The 17,826-nt window shown below is 41.2% G+C and overlaps 1 protein-coding gene across 1 annotated transcript in view; it reads right to left on the bottom strand.

The window, feature by feature from the left end:
• Positions 1–276: 276 nt before the first annotated feature.
• The window catches only part of gpr37b (G protein-coupled receptor 37b), a 28,258-nt gene continuing 10,708 nt past the window's right edge, over positions 277–17,826 (bottom strand). Inside the window, exon 2 of the mRNA XM_033614895.2 lies at positions 277–6,028. Coding sequence (XP_033470786.2) covers positions 5,210–6,028 — 819 coding nt within the window. The 3' untranslated portion in view covers positions 277–5,209. The remainder of the gene's footprint in view (positions 6,029–17,826) is intronic.

Here is a 17,826-nt window from a genome sequence, read left to right as displayed (position 1 = left end):
AACTTTCTGGCGTTGCAATATTAAATTGCTAGAGTACCCCTTTAACATCAGTTATATCCATGGCAACAGCCCTTTGGCATGGAGGCAAGAGGCTGGATTATTTCTTTGCTTTGAATATGCTGGAGGAGATATTTGGATTATAAAGACTTATGTTTCAGTCAAGTGATTAAACACGATGGCACTCTAATGCTCAACTTTCCTTTGGTGTGCTCTCATCACAGACACAGTTTTGCAGACAAAGATGACCTGAATACACACAATAAACCTACACAACAGTAATAGTACATTTAGGATTTTAATATACAGTTTTCAAGATAAAGTTCTTTGATAAACAAAGGGACAGTTTTTTTGGCTATATAAAAAGCTATTTAGAAACCAGCGACTAGACTTTGAGACAATAGTGGTCGTGTGCTTACATTTTCAGGTATCAAATACAGACACAAATTTGCTCAGAGTGAAGAGGATACTCACAAAATTCAGAATAAACGTCTCACTGACTGATTTACAAGAATCACTTCATCAATAGTTTGAACCACGCCACTACACACTGAGCCATTTAGAATGAGCTATACTCCCAGAAATATGCAGAAAAAGAGAATCAGATAGAGGAGGTCAGTTCACATTTATAGCACATCAAAAAACAGGTGAGAAATCCGGACTAAAGCTCACTGAACTAAACAGAAAAAATTTGTGGAGGGATTTATTGGTAGAAATTGGGCTGGTGCAAGGGCATATAAACTGAGATCCCTGGACAGGTTTACACATTGGCCCACAATAGCCTGATAGTGATGGTAATAAAAAGAGTTGTCAAACAGGCTGCAGGGCATTGTGGTGCAGAGCTGCTGTGTTTCTGCCTATTTCCTCTATTCACTTGAAGAACTGCAGGCACCGCCAACCAGAGGCTACATCCACCTGGATCTCTTGGAGCTCATAAACTGTAGTTCATTAAGGGTTGCTGCCTCCGGCCATGGCGGTGAAAAAAACACCCTTTATCCACGGATTCTCACTATGTGTATATTTTTAGTATGACTCGCCCTGGGTGCTGTCAAACCTTTTGTGATTTATGATTTGTAGTAAAGTTCTTCCTCCTGTATTGATGGAGCTGAGGGCAAACTGACCTCCACGCTGAGAGAGACACCCAGAGATAGTGTGCTACTACCACAAGAGCACAAGAGACAGACAGAGAGAGAAGGTGTTTGGCAGTGCAGAATCGTATGCAAAAGATTCATCGCAATATACAGTATACCAATGAGCATCACACCTGGGTCATCACAGAGTTCAACTCCATTTATTTTTTGTTATGAATAATTAAAGAAACTGATTTCTTCATAGCTTAACAGCTTCATAAAAGCATATTTTCCTCTACCATAATACCACCTGTACCAGAGTTCTGGCTTTAATGAGTTGTAATCATGGTTTGAACCTTGTTTTGACCCCAGTCTGATTGGTAGAATTAAGAAAACAGATTTACAGTACAATACACTTGTAAATTTATACACTGTGAAAAACATTTCAATGGTTCTCCTTAAAAACTCAAGTAATTGAGCTGCAAAGGGTATCAGACATCAAGAACCACGACTTTTGTTGACCTTCCATAAAGCCCCACCCACTTTGGTTATGCCTATAAAGCTTTCTATTCTCGGCACACATGCAGTTTACAAGATAACAGTGGCAGATATAGCACTGAAAGTTAGTAATAACTAATTTCTAGCTGTGATGATCGAGTTTGCCATCTGAAATAACAACTGCTACTGGTGGATTTTATGAGCTGTAGCAAGGTAACTAAGCTAATATTAGCACCATGAGCTAGTATCCAGCTGACTTTTAATCTATTTCTCTGACTCATTTCAAATGAGAATCCTCTCACAGGGTTCTTAATTATGCACTTGGTGACTACATACATGATCATGTGTTGAAAGACTGAGAGTAAAGTTGCATGTCCCTGGCATTAAGTATGCATTGTTACAGTAGAGTCTGACTGCAGCCACCTGTAGATTATTTGTTAGGATAGGACAAGTACACCCACTGTTATGATTGGCACAAGAACTGTTATTTAGAAGCATCCGCTCATGTGGATGCTTAATGTGGTAGTTTAAGCCAAGCCACAAGAAACAGCCTCAGGCTTTGAAGCAAATTTTTTATAGGCCTTTTGGTCAAAAGTGGAATTACACCACATGGTCTGTCATGTGATGCCATGGGTCACACAAAGACATAGCCTTACATTGTGAAAGAGACGTATGTAAATCAGTGGATGCATTTTTTTTTTATCGTCACAACCCCCCGAAATAACTCATCATTATTGGGATTTGATCCATTTAGTTTAATAACATTTTGAAATTCCAGAAGAGCTGCATGATCAAATCATTTTACCCCCATTCAAGTTCAAGCGGCCGCCGTAAGACTTTGGCACACTTGCTCTGTGGGCCCCACAATGCAAAAGATTAGGGTAATTTCATACTGCAGGAATTGAGCTTTTTTAGCTTCATGTGCCACTAAGCAATCTTCATGAGAATGAACAGGGGCCCACCTCCAACTCTGTATCCAGTTCTCTTTATACATCCAAAGTTCAGGCACACACATATCACGGATTTTAAGATTCGTGTTAGCAGCAGCAGAGAGAACCTGGCTGAAATTATTGGTGCCATTCCAACAGAATTCCATGTCTACTAATGAAATGAATCACCCTTTTGGGAATATAGCCTGCAAGCTAGCTAGCAAGCTAACACTAAACGTTTTGCTACATTATAAGCATCAATGAATGTTCAATTGCTGTCTAGCTCGCAAGCTGGCTAAGGTAGCTAGCTCAATACGGTAAGCAAGCTAGCTTTGTTAAGATCAAGTTAGTACAAATTACTTATGTTAATGTACCACTAAGGCATTACTAGTTTGCCCCAGTTGGTTTATCAAATTCACAAGTAGTGATAAAATGATATAAGCATTTAAAATACAGAGTTTGATTGCACTGACGAGAAGTCAGTAAATTTACTAGAGGGAAAAAAAGGCGGTCAGCAACCACTGGGCATTCCTGTCCTACATGAACCATTGATTTATGTTTGCATTCTGCCACGGATGCAATCAGACCCATCTCCAGTCTCACCAGTCCTGCCTAGTTATGGTTGCTAAGTTGCAATTGGACAATCGGGGTAGGGGTTTAGCCAACGACCAATGGTCTTGCGCTCTAATTAATCTATACCCTTGTGGTAGCACTTTGTTTTACAGTTCAGAAGTTGTGAATAAATAATGAAAATGAAACAGCTACTTTATATTTACTGTAATTTTGCAGTAGTTATTTGTACAAATGTACAATCCCATTATAATTACAGTCCAGCAGTTGTATTTACAATGATAGTATGCAGTATTGGCACTTTTTTCTTTTTTAAATAATAATTTAATATGTTGTAATTACCTAGATGATTAATATTTAAATATGTTACATAACAGAACTAACTACCAGAAATTATATTTCTGTACCAATGTAAAATAAAAACATGTAGACACTAGTTTATTGCATCTATTCACGTCTCTATAATGTTGATTACAAGTTAATTAGTATTTCATTTATCAGTGTCTAGTAAACACTGAGTAATCACTGAACTGTAACAAAGTGCTACCATACTTGCTGTGTAGGTGTCAAAGTACCATCACTGTTAACAAAGGCAGTATTTATACTCAAAGACTCAGATGATCCCACTAAACTGTGTCTACGGCAGCTCAGTGAAACTCTTCATTGATTTTTTCTCCTTTCACCTGACCATTGTTCATGTATTCCTCAGACAATCTGTCTTCTTGACCAAAAACATAGTGCGCAGCTCAATTACTTGTGAATTTAAGTCGACCCAATGGATTTGTTGTTTACAGTGCATTCATCATAAGAGCACCAAAGAAAGTGTACAGTATATTTACAGCCCAAAGTGTAAGGCGTAACATGATACAACAGTGTAGTGCAGATATTTATTTTCAGTCCAGTCCACGCTGAGTCCATCCTTTTCCATTATATTCCACGGTGTTATGCTCCATTACTTTTCCACTCTTTTCATATTCACTCCATTCAATTTAATCTGGAGTGTTTCATTCGATTCCATTCCACTCCATTCAACTCTAATGTGATTTCAATTAGTCCCTTCCGAAACCTTTTAATTCCACACAGTACGCGTTTATGTATCTCTGAGACCAGCCCAGTTGTGTTTGAGTCACCTGGATATTTTTTTAATATACAGTCAGTGTTGTGTACATTTGGATTCTCTAATCCGCTCTCCCCTCTGTGTCCTCCACTTGCAAACTGTCATTACTGCAGAGACGCCCTGCGCTAGTTTAATTATCGTAAGCCTTGCTCCCATGTGTGCAGCATTACACATACTGTACCTTTACAGCTGATGAAATTGAGTCCTGTATTTCTATAGGCAGTGTCAGCCCACGTGTTTAGCTGGATGCTGTATTTGAGTTATTATACAAAGGTTGCACTTTATGATTAATTAGCCATGTCCCCACAATTTGTGACACATTTAGAAGGTGATTGGCATCAATTATTCTACCTTAAGATATGCAGTACAGTTTCCCATACATAAATATTATTTATGGGGGCCAAATACACATATCATCACAAACTGTTTTATTAATCATAACAGAGCATACTGTGACATAGTCTGTACAATCATTTCTCTATGTACATTGTACAGTATAAATATTATCACCTCTAAATGCTACTTAAAGCATGAGGCCTGTGGGAAACAGCTTTTCTGCTTCAGAATCGGAAAATCTAAAGACATTAACCTGATTCGACCTCTTGTGAGGAACCACACAGACAGGTTAAGAGGCCATCTGAACTGTCCAAACATATTTAGGCATAAAAGGTCTACAGCAGGGAGGTTTTAAGTTTTAAAGGTTTCAGGCAGGTTTGCTAAAAATATGTACTGACCCTGTTTTAAGAGCACCCCAGGGCATGAGTGAAAGAAGATTTTGCTTTTTGTTAGCTTTCCTGGAAAATTAGGGTTATACAGTTACTGTAAATATATAGAATTATTGTAAGGGATGGATGTTAAAGATGTAGGACACTGGCTGAGTGTGATTATTCAGTGTCCAACCTCATTCATGCACCCATTTAAAAATGTAACTAGACTAGGTAAGGCATATCGCTCCTAGCCGAGTCTGAAAAATGCCAGCCAGAGGCTAAAAGCTAATGAACTCTCCATCCCTGATGAGGAATGTCAGTTTAGCAGTTGGAGCCAGCAGGTGTGTAGTTGCTCAGCTCTCTGCGGATGGTGCTGAATGGCGACAGCTCCAGCTCAGTGGTGCACTCGTGTTCGTTATCGTCACTGGCAGTGGCCGAGGATGGCGCGTGGTTACAGCAGCAGCAGCAACAGCAGCAGTCCAGGAAGGCCCTGCCCAGCGGGCGACACAGGAGAAGCAGCAGTGCCGGCGTCACGGCAGCCCGACAGAAGAGAAGCAGCTGGGAGAGAAGATGGAGCACGGACATGGTGTGCTCAGGAACACCTGCCGCCATGTACGCAGAAACTATGTTGCAGATGTTCTCAGGCACCACGCATGCACCGTAGACGATTGCCAGCGCCACAACGGTGCAGTTCATCTGGCTCTCCAGCCGGATCTGCTTCTTGTTGCTGCGCACGCTGGCCTGCTCCGCACGCCGGATCTTACGTGCCGTCACCAATGAGCACCCAATGGTGAAAAGGGTGGGGAGGCAAAAGTAGCAGCCGAAGCACCACCACAACCGAGCACCCTCGTAGGTCAAGCCCAGTACGTAGAGCATGTCAGGAAGGGAGGTGGATATCCTGATAATACAGCGTTCAACAGGAGGCTCGTCTGGCATTCCTGTGTCCTCTGCCACCAGCTGGCGGATGAGGAGCTCTGGGAGGGCCAATAGGAGAGCACCGATCCAGATGACAGCTAGCTTAGCAGTAGTAGAGGTGCAGTTCTCGATCATCTCGTAGTACATCTGGACATTGGTGGCTGCACGGAAGCGGTCGATGCACAGAGCACACAGGGTGAAGGTTGTCACACCAAGGGAGGCCACCTGGGGAAACACAATAAGACAAATTTTTACATTGTCATTCACAATCAAAGTCCTTTTAGCCTTTGTGCACGACAAATGTACAGAATTTGTCCTGGTGGCCTGTAGAGGCTTTACTTGACTGAATCATAGTGCCTCAAGAACACTGTTTATATGTAGCATGAACCAGCACAAGGCTGTGGGGGAGAGTAACAGAAAAAAAAGAAAGCCTTAGAGTTGATGCTAACAATAGCTTCATACTAGAGATAATCTACAATCATTTCAACTGCCAGATGGGCTGCGCTTGTCGAGGTTGTCAGGTCTCTCGTCTTAAATTAATAAAAGAATAACAAGAAACTGACAAATATATCTGCAAGTGTAGAAAATGTCTAACATTATCTTGCAGAATCTTAAAGAAGGGCTGCCAGTGAAGTAAAACAGTAGATTCCCCTCACATCACACACAAACAAAGGCCTCTCTACTAGTTGCCAAGTCAGCCTCCGCCACAAATAAATGGCAGGGCACGCACAGTAATGGCGTTGGCCTTTCGGTGCACCTGACACTGCTGTAATTACGAGCAGTGGGGCAACAGAAGCACAATGGCAGGCTGTAAGCTGCTATTAGCACTGTGTAGCATCCCTGAATTTGGTGTGAGGGAAGAGAGAGCACAGACAGACAGACAGAAACCACATTCACACAGCTACCAAGTGACATGGTGGATTAAAAACACTGCACTCATTTATTCAAGTGTATTTTCACACCTCCTGTTCAACGAGTCTTACTAATTAACAAACTTCCTAAATATTCTACTGTCTTCCTATTAGTGTTTCACTCAAAGCCTTCATGTAACGAGCTAATTGCCTGACATTGCCTCCACATTCTCGATGTAAAAAAGAGAAGAAAAAAAAAACTGCAAATTGTCAGAGAGCTCACAAATTTCCTTAGCATGGGAAAGCATCTGTTGGATTAACAGTCATTTTGGCAGAGTGGGCACCCTGCAAAACATTCCTCTGCAGCTGGAGTGTGTGTATGTATGGGTATGTTTAACATACTTGTTCTCACTACATAGTGAGGACCAGTAAACATTACAGTGACAAAATGAGAGCATTTTTGGAAAAAGGCAACATTTTGGCCGGTCCTCACTTCTTTGAGGCCTTTTTGAGGGTTAAGACCAAGCGGCAATCTCTGGGCCTGAAAAATTATGCCAGCACAGAAGAGCAAAAAAAAAAATGCAGTTCCTTGAATGGCCACTTGAGGCTGGCTCCAGAAGCGAGTCAAATCCCCATAGACCCTCATGTTAAAATGCCAGACTTTACAGCAGAAATAAACATGTTTACAGCCTGATACAAAAAATGGTTTTGGTCTCTTTAGCTAATTTCCCTCTTAATCCCTACTGTACTGGGGTGAATGTTCATACAACTCCCCCGTTAGTATTTTATTAAGGCTTAAAGTTACACATAATTAAGGAGGGTGGTTTTGAGTGACAGGTCTTCAGCTTCTCATTCAGATCCACTCAACTCTTGCCCAAATATGGTCACTTCTGGCTCCAAAAATCCAAGATGGCAACGGCTGAAATGCCAAATGCCAAACTTGAGGCTTTACAACCGGAGCCTACAAGCCAATGGTTGATTGGTCATAGTAGCTATGTACATTATTTTTGCAGTGTATGGTAAAGACTTAGTTTTAATGTTCAGGTTAGGGTTAGGGTAAGGGTTAGGGTAAGGCATTTAGTTGTGATGGTTAAATTCAGGGTAAGGGGCAAGGAAATGCATTATGTCAATGAGGTCCTCACAAAGATAGAAGTACAGGGATGTGTGTGTGTGTGTGTGTGTGTGTGTGTGTGTGTGTGGGTGAGTGTGTGGGTGTGTGTGTGTATGCATGCATGCGCATGTCTGTCCTTACATGAACCAGTTCCTTCCACGATTTTGCCTCCGGCACAAAAAATCTGCCAGAACAGCTACTGATCCCCAACCATCCTTCAATGCTGCTTACCTTTTCTCCCTCTGACTCTCACTTTTTTCTCCCCACCTTTATTTTTTTAACTTCCTTTCTCTCCTCACCCACTGTCCCCCCTCATGCATCCCTCCTTCCTTTCCTCCCTTCATATCAAATTTAATTACAACAGCCAGCTTCCCAGATGGCCCCAGTGAGCCACAGCTTTAGTGCTCCAAACACATACTTCCTGGACAGATATAGATGTACACACACTGCAAGATGTTCTGTGTATCTAGGCCTCACACACACACACACACACACACATGCACACTGGCCCCCCGACACACATGGTTGCCCAACCAGACTAATGAAGGAAATGGCGAGGGGTTAAGTGGGGTATATAAACCACCAACATGCTCCAGCACTCTGGACAGTAACTGTAATCAATGTGACTGCTTTTTGGACCAGAACTGTTCATTATCTTCCGCTACGCCACAATCTTGTAACTGTCATTGTAGTGAATTGTTTTAGTATTCAGTTAAAGCAGAACAACAATTATTCATTAGCTTTTTTAACTGATACTTTATTTTTCTTTCTCAGAGCAACTTGGAGTAGATTTAAGCCAAGCATGATTATGTTATTCACACTCTGGACAGATTAATCCTTCAGGTGATTTGAGCAGGTGTCAAAACTTGAGTGCACTTGGCAGATGTTGTCGTCTTACACTTAGTTACCCATGCTTGGAAAGCCAGGCACACAAAAAATCTAATAAATGCAGGAGCCTGTGCAGCAGTCTTGAGCTAAGCTTATTTTCATCAATGTCTACAGGTGTTGTTATGAACAACACAAAAGGGGAAAAAATATGAAGAGCTCAGAAAGCAAGTCATGTTCCTGTTAAGTTCAGGGATTTGCATTTGTTTTGATTACGCTAGCTTCAAAAATCTTGCATCACAGGAACACGGGTTGTTAAAAATGTCTAAAAAAAAAAACAGCCTCCTGGATGTGTTGGATTATTTTTACTGTGACTAAGCAGCAACTCTTATGTTAAAGTATACTATGCAGGATTTTCCTAAAAAAACAATTTAAAGGTTCATACAAAAGCAATCCCTCTCAATCATCACTTACATATGACGCACTAGAAGTGTGTGATGTTGTATCTATCTGCAGAGATTCTGCCCTTTGCCTGTATTTTCTTATTTACCTCTCATTTTGCATGGATCTAAGAGGAAGCTACAAAAACCGCAGACACGACGCTGAAAAAAACAAAAACAAATATGGAGTGACAAGAGTGAATCTGGCACCTTGACCCAAGGAAAACGATTAACATCCAATCCAATGTAGGGCTGCCCCCTAATAGTCGACCAAATGATAGTGGACCAGGAAAGTCAATCGTTTGGCAAGATTTCTTTGGTCGCTTAGTTGCAGAAGAAAAATAAACAAGCAAATGTGAAACTCTATTAGCAGACTATATGACTGGACCATGTGGGAATTTAATTTTAAAGGACAGACACAGGAAGAGGCCACGCTCAGCAGTCAGACAGGAGTCACGTTACAAACCAATCACAGCCGACAGATATCTTTCCCTTCTTCTGTAAATATTCAGTCTGATTAATACAGAAAAGCTGATCATGTCAGTGCAGGGCTACCCAGAGCTTTACATCTGTCCCACGGACGATAGGCCTACACACTTATAAACAACGCCTGGAGGAAGGTCAGCTCTGCACTCAGGGTTTCAGGTAAATAGGCTATACGGTGCTTGTTAAGGTTGCTTAGCAACCCCAGACGCAACCTCTTGAAAGCTCAGTGCCTGACCTTGCATTTTCCAGGCGGTTGAAGCAGGCTAGTTAATAACATGTCGGGCAGGAAATCCAAAGTGTGGGATCATTTTGAGAAGGTGAAGGACGAACCCAAGGTGATATGTAAACTCATCTTCATTGGTCGACTACAAACATGACGTATCATCTGAAACATGGAAGTAGCTACATGCCCATTAGCCCACAGCGTCATTAACAGGCGGCTCGCTCAGTGTGTGACGTGCACTTGTAGATAAAATATAGGCCTATATTAATGAAGGTTCATTAGTACGGTTTTGTATTTCTCTGTAATGTAGCACAGTGTCAACAATGTTACTGATACTATTCTTTCTCACACCTTCAACTCAAACCATTGTGTTGCCCCTCCCTAAATATATCATTTAATAATTAAATTAATATCATGTGTAATAACATGTTGGCAACGAGTCGACTAAGGGCCCTAAGTGACGAATATTGGTTAACTGGGAAAATTCTTAGTCAGGGGCAACCCTTATTCAATGTATAATGTACAGAACATCAAATTCTTTATTGTGCCCTGGTGTGTGTGTGTGTAATATCCATGAAGAGATGAGTGTCAGTCTGGAGCCATTATGGCACTTAAGTTTAAAACATGATTTTGACAGCCTCTCCTGATCTTCACTATGAATACAATCCAAACACACTGCTACAGACACACAGCAATTCTGCTCACTTCATTCTCTGACTCATCCGTCATTGTGGATACAGTTTACTGAAATTGTTCTCTGCTTTTTATTTCTCCATCCCCCTCCGCAGCTAGGAATAGATTTTAGTGTTTTATTGGAGAACAGTGAGTTTTTGACAGCTGCTGGTTCAGCCATAGATCCGACTTCTTATCAATATTATAGTAACAGTTAAAAGTGTTTTAATTGGCCCCTGTGGATTGGTCCTATATCCCTAGATGTAGCTCAGCTGTTTTTCTTTAGTAACACACTGAACAAAACATATAAACACAGCACTTTTGTTTTTGGTCCCATTTTTCATGAGTTCAAATAAAGATCTAAAAGTTTTCTGTGCACACAAAAGGCATAGTTCTCTCAGTTCTCTTGTTTAAATCAGGTGTGCTATATCAAGATGATGATTCAATAGGTGTGTCTTGTCACAATAAAAGACCACTTTAAAATGTCACTTTTATCACACAACACAGTGCCACAGATGTCTCAAGTTTTGAGGGAGCGTGCCATTGGCGTGCTGACTGCAGGAATGTCCAACAGAACTGTTGCCTGAGAACTGAATGTCTCTAGTGTTGTTTCAGAGAATTTGGCAGTACATCCATCTGTTCTAGTGAGCCAGCCCAGGACCTTCCTATCCAGCTTCTTCACCTGCAAGATCATCTGAGACCAGACAACTGACAGCGTGTGCAATAGTTGATTTGCAAAACTAAAGAATTTCTGCAGAAAGTGCCAAAACTGCCTTAGGGATGCTCATCTCAGTGGCTGGCCTCAGAACATCTTGCAGATGAAGAGGTTGCATGTGGAGGTACTCGGCTGACTCATTAAACCAGTTGCATGTACTGCCAAATTCTCCAAAACAACACTGGAGACATTTAGTTCATGGGCAATGGCTCCGGTGGACATTCCTGCAGTCAGTATGCCAATGGCACTCTCCCTTGTGACATCTGTGGCATTGTGTTGTGTGTTAAAACAGCACATTTTAAAGTGACCATTTACGCCTCGTTTCCACTTTCGCATGTGACTGGTGTCCGTAGATCCATAAATGTACAGATGATGCCTCTAGTGTCCAATGCAAGGAAGTGCATTTCTTTATGGATGGATAGAAACCTGATAGAAACTACCTGTAACCATGGGGGAAAGGCTAATTTTGTCAGATTTTCGCCATGCAGTAGTTTGGAATATGTGCTTAGACCATTAGCAGGACAGAAACAAGACCTGTTGCAGGTACATGGCATGTTTTGTGAAATATTTGATTAAAAAGACGTATGAATGGTTGAACGAGTCATAATGACAATCTGACTGTTTATAATGTATAACCATATTTGAGCAGAATAACATCACTCAGATTCACAAAGTGTTAAAACTAGATAAACAAGTTCTTTCTAATCAGACAAACTCACCTGACAATAAGCACTGGCAACTGAATTTAAGTAACTAGCCTATTAGCTAGTTAGCAGCCTGTTAGCTATGCTAGCACACTGTCATACAGTCTCTGCGAAATCCACTGCAAAAGTTAAAATTTTTTAATGTAGTCGAGACAAATTCCAGACTGAAATATTAGGGAGGGGAGGATTTTCGTAGGCAAATCGAATATGATGGAGATTCCCATAGGAATGAGTGGACCTCGGGTTGCCTCGTCTCTGTACAGATACGTATCTGGAAACGAGGCATTATTGTGACCTCCCAAGGCACACCTGTGTAGTAATGATGCTGTTTTATCACCATCTTGATATGCCACATCTTTCAGGTGTGGTTACACAAGGTCAGTGGTTGTAACGATTGTTGGATGTACTGCCAAATTCTCAAGAATGACACTGGAGATGGCTTATGGTAGTGAAATAAGCATTTGATAGAACTATGCCCTATGTGTGGGAGCAAAAACAAAAGTGCTGCATTTATATTTTTGTTCAGTATAATTAAAGACATATATCAAGCCTTACTTGTGATCCACTTTTTTCTCTGTAAACATGCACACCAGGCACATCTGTATTCCCATATGTGGTGCCTTCAAGTGAACACACACACACACACACACACACATACACAAATTCCGATCCAGTACGAATGGACAGGTGCTTGCACATAGTGAATATTTCATGGCTTGAACAACAGGGTTGGAATGGCTTTAAAGGCTGTCATGGAGGACCCGGGGACACGGCTTTGATCAGCGTGTTGGGGCGGAGAACAAGGGCAGGGTGAACAAGCCTAGCTTTGTACTAGAGGGGAGATGAGAGAGCGAGAGAGTCCAAGAGTCAAGCCTGGTGGGGCGATGAAGCTGTGTGTGTTTGTTGAAAGGGGGGTTATGCAAATGAGGAACTCAGAAACAGGGACAGAGGAATGGAAAGGGAAAAGAGTGGGAGAAAGAAAGACATGAGTGAATAGAGGACAGTAGCAGGAGAACACATCAGTGAGTTCAAGACAGCCCAAAGTGAGAAATAATCCGCAACATCTTCAGAATGATGATCAGAAAAAGTAGCCTTGACCCTGTCATGTTCATTTCACCTGCTGGCAAAAAGTCAGGCCTGCTCACCTCAGGGTGGAAATGATGCTTCAAAAATATCATATTTTAAATCTTATCTCGTATTCAAGGAAGTAATACATGCTATTTTATTTACCTTTTTATGGTTTATATGCCCCAATCTTCCTTCAAAGGACTAGTTTGACATTTTGGGATATATGCCTATTTGCTCTCTGTCTTGCCATAGGTGGATTATGACACAACGGGCTCCTTGGCCAGAACGCGTAAAAGGCACCTCTACCCCCCATAGGGCAGGTACAGCATGCTGTTGTTTTTCTCCACAGCGCTAAAGGGCACATATTACACAGCACTCAGTGCATTGAAGGTCCTATAGATAAACTGAGAGGGTAGAAACACTCAAAATGTATCATGATGGGTTTTTTCTTGTGACATCTTCAAAGTGAATATTGAGTTTATTCCTTCAGTTGTTCTTTTTTCAAGACTTTTGGGGCTCAGTTATTGACATGATGACTACAACCTTTGAAAAGAAATACTAAGTTAGAGTTGAAACAGCGACTTCACACAGAGGCTCTGGGTTAGAGGCCCCCTGAGCCCAAGGGCCCCTGGGTCTGTTCTGCAATAAACCCATGCTTCTTGCAGAGAGTTACATGACAATATATCACCCTCATGTCTGTACACTAAATAAAAGGCTACAGCCAGCAGTCAGTTAGCTTAGCTTGGTAGTAGCTAACATTTATTCCTTTAGTATTCTTTGTGTGTTTTCATTAGTACCTGAAAATAATATCCTCCTGAGACCCTGTGTGCTAATATGAGGACATCACATTTTGGGTTTACTTGACCTTATACTTCATTCTGCTTCACTTGGACCTGTTGTCCTCGCTCATGGACACTTTTTTGTGCCATCTAGTGGTAGTGAGACCACAATACACTAAGACAGGTAAAAACAAGATGGCAGCCATCTCTGCCAAGTCAGTCTGAAGCTGATCCCGACACAAAAGTGGACAAGGTACAAAACCTGATCACATTTTATGGTTGAAACTTGTTTATTTATGGTTAATAATATCCGTAGTTTGAAATGGCAACGACTTTGACCAATTTTAGCAACAGTAACAAACTAAGACTGTTTATTAGAAAGTACTCGTTTAAAGACATTGGGACTATATTGTCGTCTTGTTTGAGGACATTGGGACTTTATTGTCATCTTGTTTGAGGACATTGGGACTTTATTGTCGTCTTGTTTGAGGACATTTGGACTTTATTTATCGCCTTGTTCGAGGGCATTGGGACTTTATTATCATCTTGTTTGAGGACACTGGGACTTAATAATTGTCTTGTTTGATGACACTGAGACTTTGTTGTCGTCTCGTTTAAGGACATTGGGATTTTATTAACGTTTCCTTTTGGGACATTAGGACTTTGTTGTCATCTCATTTGATGACACTGGGGCTTTCTTGTCGTCTTGTTTATGGACATTGGGACTTTCTTGTTGTCTCGTTTGAGGACACTGGGACTTTCTTGTTGTCTTGTTTGTGGACATTGGGACTTTCTTGTCGTCTTGTTTATGGACACTGGGACCTTCTTGTCTCATTTGAGGACACTGGGACTTTCTCATCGTCTCATTTGAGGACACCGGGACTTTCTTGTCATCTTGTTTAAGGACATTGGGACTTTCTTGTCGTCTCATTGGGACTTTATTGTTGTCTCGTTTGAGGACACTAGGACTTTCTCGTTGTCTCATTTGAGGACATTGGGACTTTATTATCATCTTGTTTGAGGACATTGGGACTTAATTATTGTTGACAATGTTTCGTTTTTTTAAATGTATCAGTTCCTACTGATCCCAAATAGCTAGGAGAAATAAAAATGCATACTATACAAAAGTTTATGTCTCATTGTCTAATTGTTGTGTTTCTGTTACCTTAGAATGAACTGCTTATATCTACATACAGAACAGATCCTCTTCCACTGAGTCGGCCATATTGTTTCTACAGTGGCTGAGAATGGACAAACCAAACATTGGCTCTTGAAAGGGCCATTTTCGTTTCCATGTTAGCAACCACAGTTCTACACATGCTTGGCACACCTCACCTCTAGATGCCACTAATCCAACACACTGTACCTTTAATGTACAGTTTTGTGAATTATTTCTAAACTGTGCTATGACTGCAACTATTTCCTCTGACTTCCCTTAATTTGCCAACTAGATTGTAAAAGTCACCTCCCATACTGATGACATATAGCTTGTTAAGAACCATTTCCCACCTCATATTACATATTTCTTCTCAACCTTGGACTTCAAGGACTCAAAAATAAATAAATAAAAAAAGGGACATTAAAAGACCTTTCATCTACAACACGTGTTTTCCAGGGTCTGACGGTCTATCTGCGCAGCAGGTGAGAAAGACACTTTCCCCTGGTGCTGTTTTTAATAACGGCCCATTAACTCCCTGATTAAAGGTCCTGTGAGCTGGTGGCACAAAGGCCTCATGTTATTAATTGGGTTTTAACAAGGACTGGTGGAGCCTGTGCAGCCATACTGTGACTACAGCCACTGTCAGGGGTAATGGGTGTTATCAGGTGATGAATGGGCTAATGCAGAGACACAACAACACACACACACACACACACACAAAGTCTTATAGCAATGACACAGGGAGACAAAGGGTTATTCCAGCTGCAGTCCTATTTCTAGGTTGTGTGTGTGACCCAGTGCAGGCTCCAGCAGACCATAACTCTAACCAGAGAGACCCTGGTACTGACAGCAACCATCCGTCTCACAGCTGGGCTGTGTGTCGGGGAGAGACAGAAAACTGATGTATGTGAACATGCACGCTCATTTGTTAATATGTGTGTGTCTGTGCACGTTTATGCAGAATTATTAAAATGTGCATTTAATAGTGGGTGTGTATATATGAGTACATGTGTGGATGGTGCATATGTATGAGTGTGTGTGTGTATGTGTGAGATAATGGCAGACAGACACACGACTAAATCCATTGCTGTGGGCTGATAAAGATTCATCTTTGATGATGTTAGAGCAGAGAGCTCACAGCTCTCTTTTATACAGTATTGTATTTTACCCTGTTCTATTCTTTTCTAGCCTGACAAAAATATTTTTTTTAAAAATTCCACTTTATGTATCGAAAGCTTTCAGCAGGGCTTTTTAGTAGCTGTTCTGTAGCTCTCAATCATATCACATGATCTTCCTCAGCAGATGTAGACACTCAGTTGCTATGGATTGTGGACGTGACTACTTAAAAAGAGTAGGTTGATATTTCGGGGAAAAAGCTCATTCCCTATCTTGAGTTAGATGAGAAGATCAATATCATGCACATATCTTGTATGGTAGATATGAAGGTGGAGCCAGAAGCTTGTTAGCTTAGCTTAGGGTAGGGTGACGTGAGGGTATATACCGTGTGGTGTTAGAAAAGTGTCCAACAGTAGAAATTTGGTTTCTACCTTGAGAGCCATTCAAGCAGGTGATGTAGCAAATCAGGCCTGGATTCTTGCATGATCTCACAAAGCTAGGTGCCTCAAAATGTTACTTAATTTGGACAAATATGGAGGAGGAGAGTGAAGTTGTGAATGCAGAAACCTCTGTTGTTTACTATTATAGGAACCTGAACACTGAACACTCTGCTTTTGTTCGAACAGAGTTTGGCGAGACTTTCAGGTTTGTGTTTTATGTGTGTGTGTGTGTGTGTGTGTTTTATGGTAAACAAGCTCAGTTAGCCCACCGAGCTAATGCATGCTAACTACGCTAACAGTGGTTTGGAAATGTGCAACTTTTTTTTTTTTTTTTTTTACCAACAACAGAAGTACAACAAAAGCCAGAGACTGTATCGTATTAAGCTGTGAGCTGTATATTCACCACTTCTACACGCGAGTTTAACCGGGCCAAGCCTCTCTTCCTCCGGGCGGCTACCTCCATCTCACAGAGACTCAACCTGAGTTTGTAGCTGAGATCAAAACGTCCCCAGATGTAGATGATTTTCAACGTTCAGGGGGTAGCACTACTTAAAGCTTCGATCATAGAAGAATTTTTATTGAACAGTGTTTAGTCTTTTGTTGTTAACTCAAGTGATTTCTCACATGAGGTCATTTTTTTGTTAGTTAGTTCTAAATAAAAGAGGAAATTAATAGAATTTGATAATTATTTTAAACAAGTTCTTAATTGAATTTACAGAACAGTTCCTGTATTGTGATGTATACCGTGACATAAAATAACATATTTTGTGATATAAGATTTTGCTATACCGCCCACCCCTAGCCTTTCTTAGCACAAAGACCAAAACGGGGGAAACAGCGAGCCTGGCTTTGTCCAGAAGCAACAAAGTCGACCTACCAGCACTTCTAAAACTCACCAATTAACACGTTACATATGTGTAATCTGTACAAAAACCTAAGCGTGAAAGTGCCAAGTTTGTGTTTTGCAGGCGGGTCCATGCCAGACTATTTCTTGGCAGGGTGCACAAACTTCCTGTAGTCTTTTCATCATTATTAGGTTGCCAGGCAACCAGCTGAGGACGATTGCGTAATGTGATCGAAAGCTCTAGAATGGACCCTGTGCTGAGATTGCCCACTGTTTCCGAGGTAGAGAATGAACTTTCAGTCAATTCAATCCTATTCTATCCTCTGAACAAAAGGAACTGTCTCTACCAGCCGGGAATGAGAATCCACAGAATTCACAAATAAGTAGGGCAAGCACATACATTTTCATCTTTCTTTTCTTTAATTAAATCAATAGCAACAGTCCATCCAGTGTTCCACTCTGTCCTGTGGCTTTCTGCCTCTCACAGCCAGTGTGTCTGATGCAGTCTCTTCTGCACAATAAATTTCTCCTCTATTAAATTACACCCTGACCTGTGGCAGATTTCCCCTGGACATTAAAAAAGTCACTCA

Source organism: Epinephelus lanceolatus, chromosome 23, assembly GCF_041903045.1.
Source record: "Epinephelus lanceolatus isolate andai-2023 chromosome 23, ASM4190304v1, whole genome shotgun sequence".
Taxonomy (NCBI): Eukaryota; Metazoa; Chordata; class Actinopteri; order Perciformes; family Serranidae; genus Epinephelus; species Epinephelus lanceolatus.
This window is presented reverse-complemented; position numbering and strand designations above follow the sequence as displayed.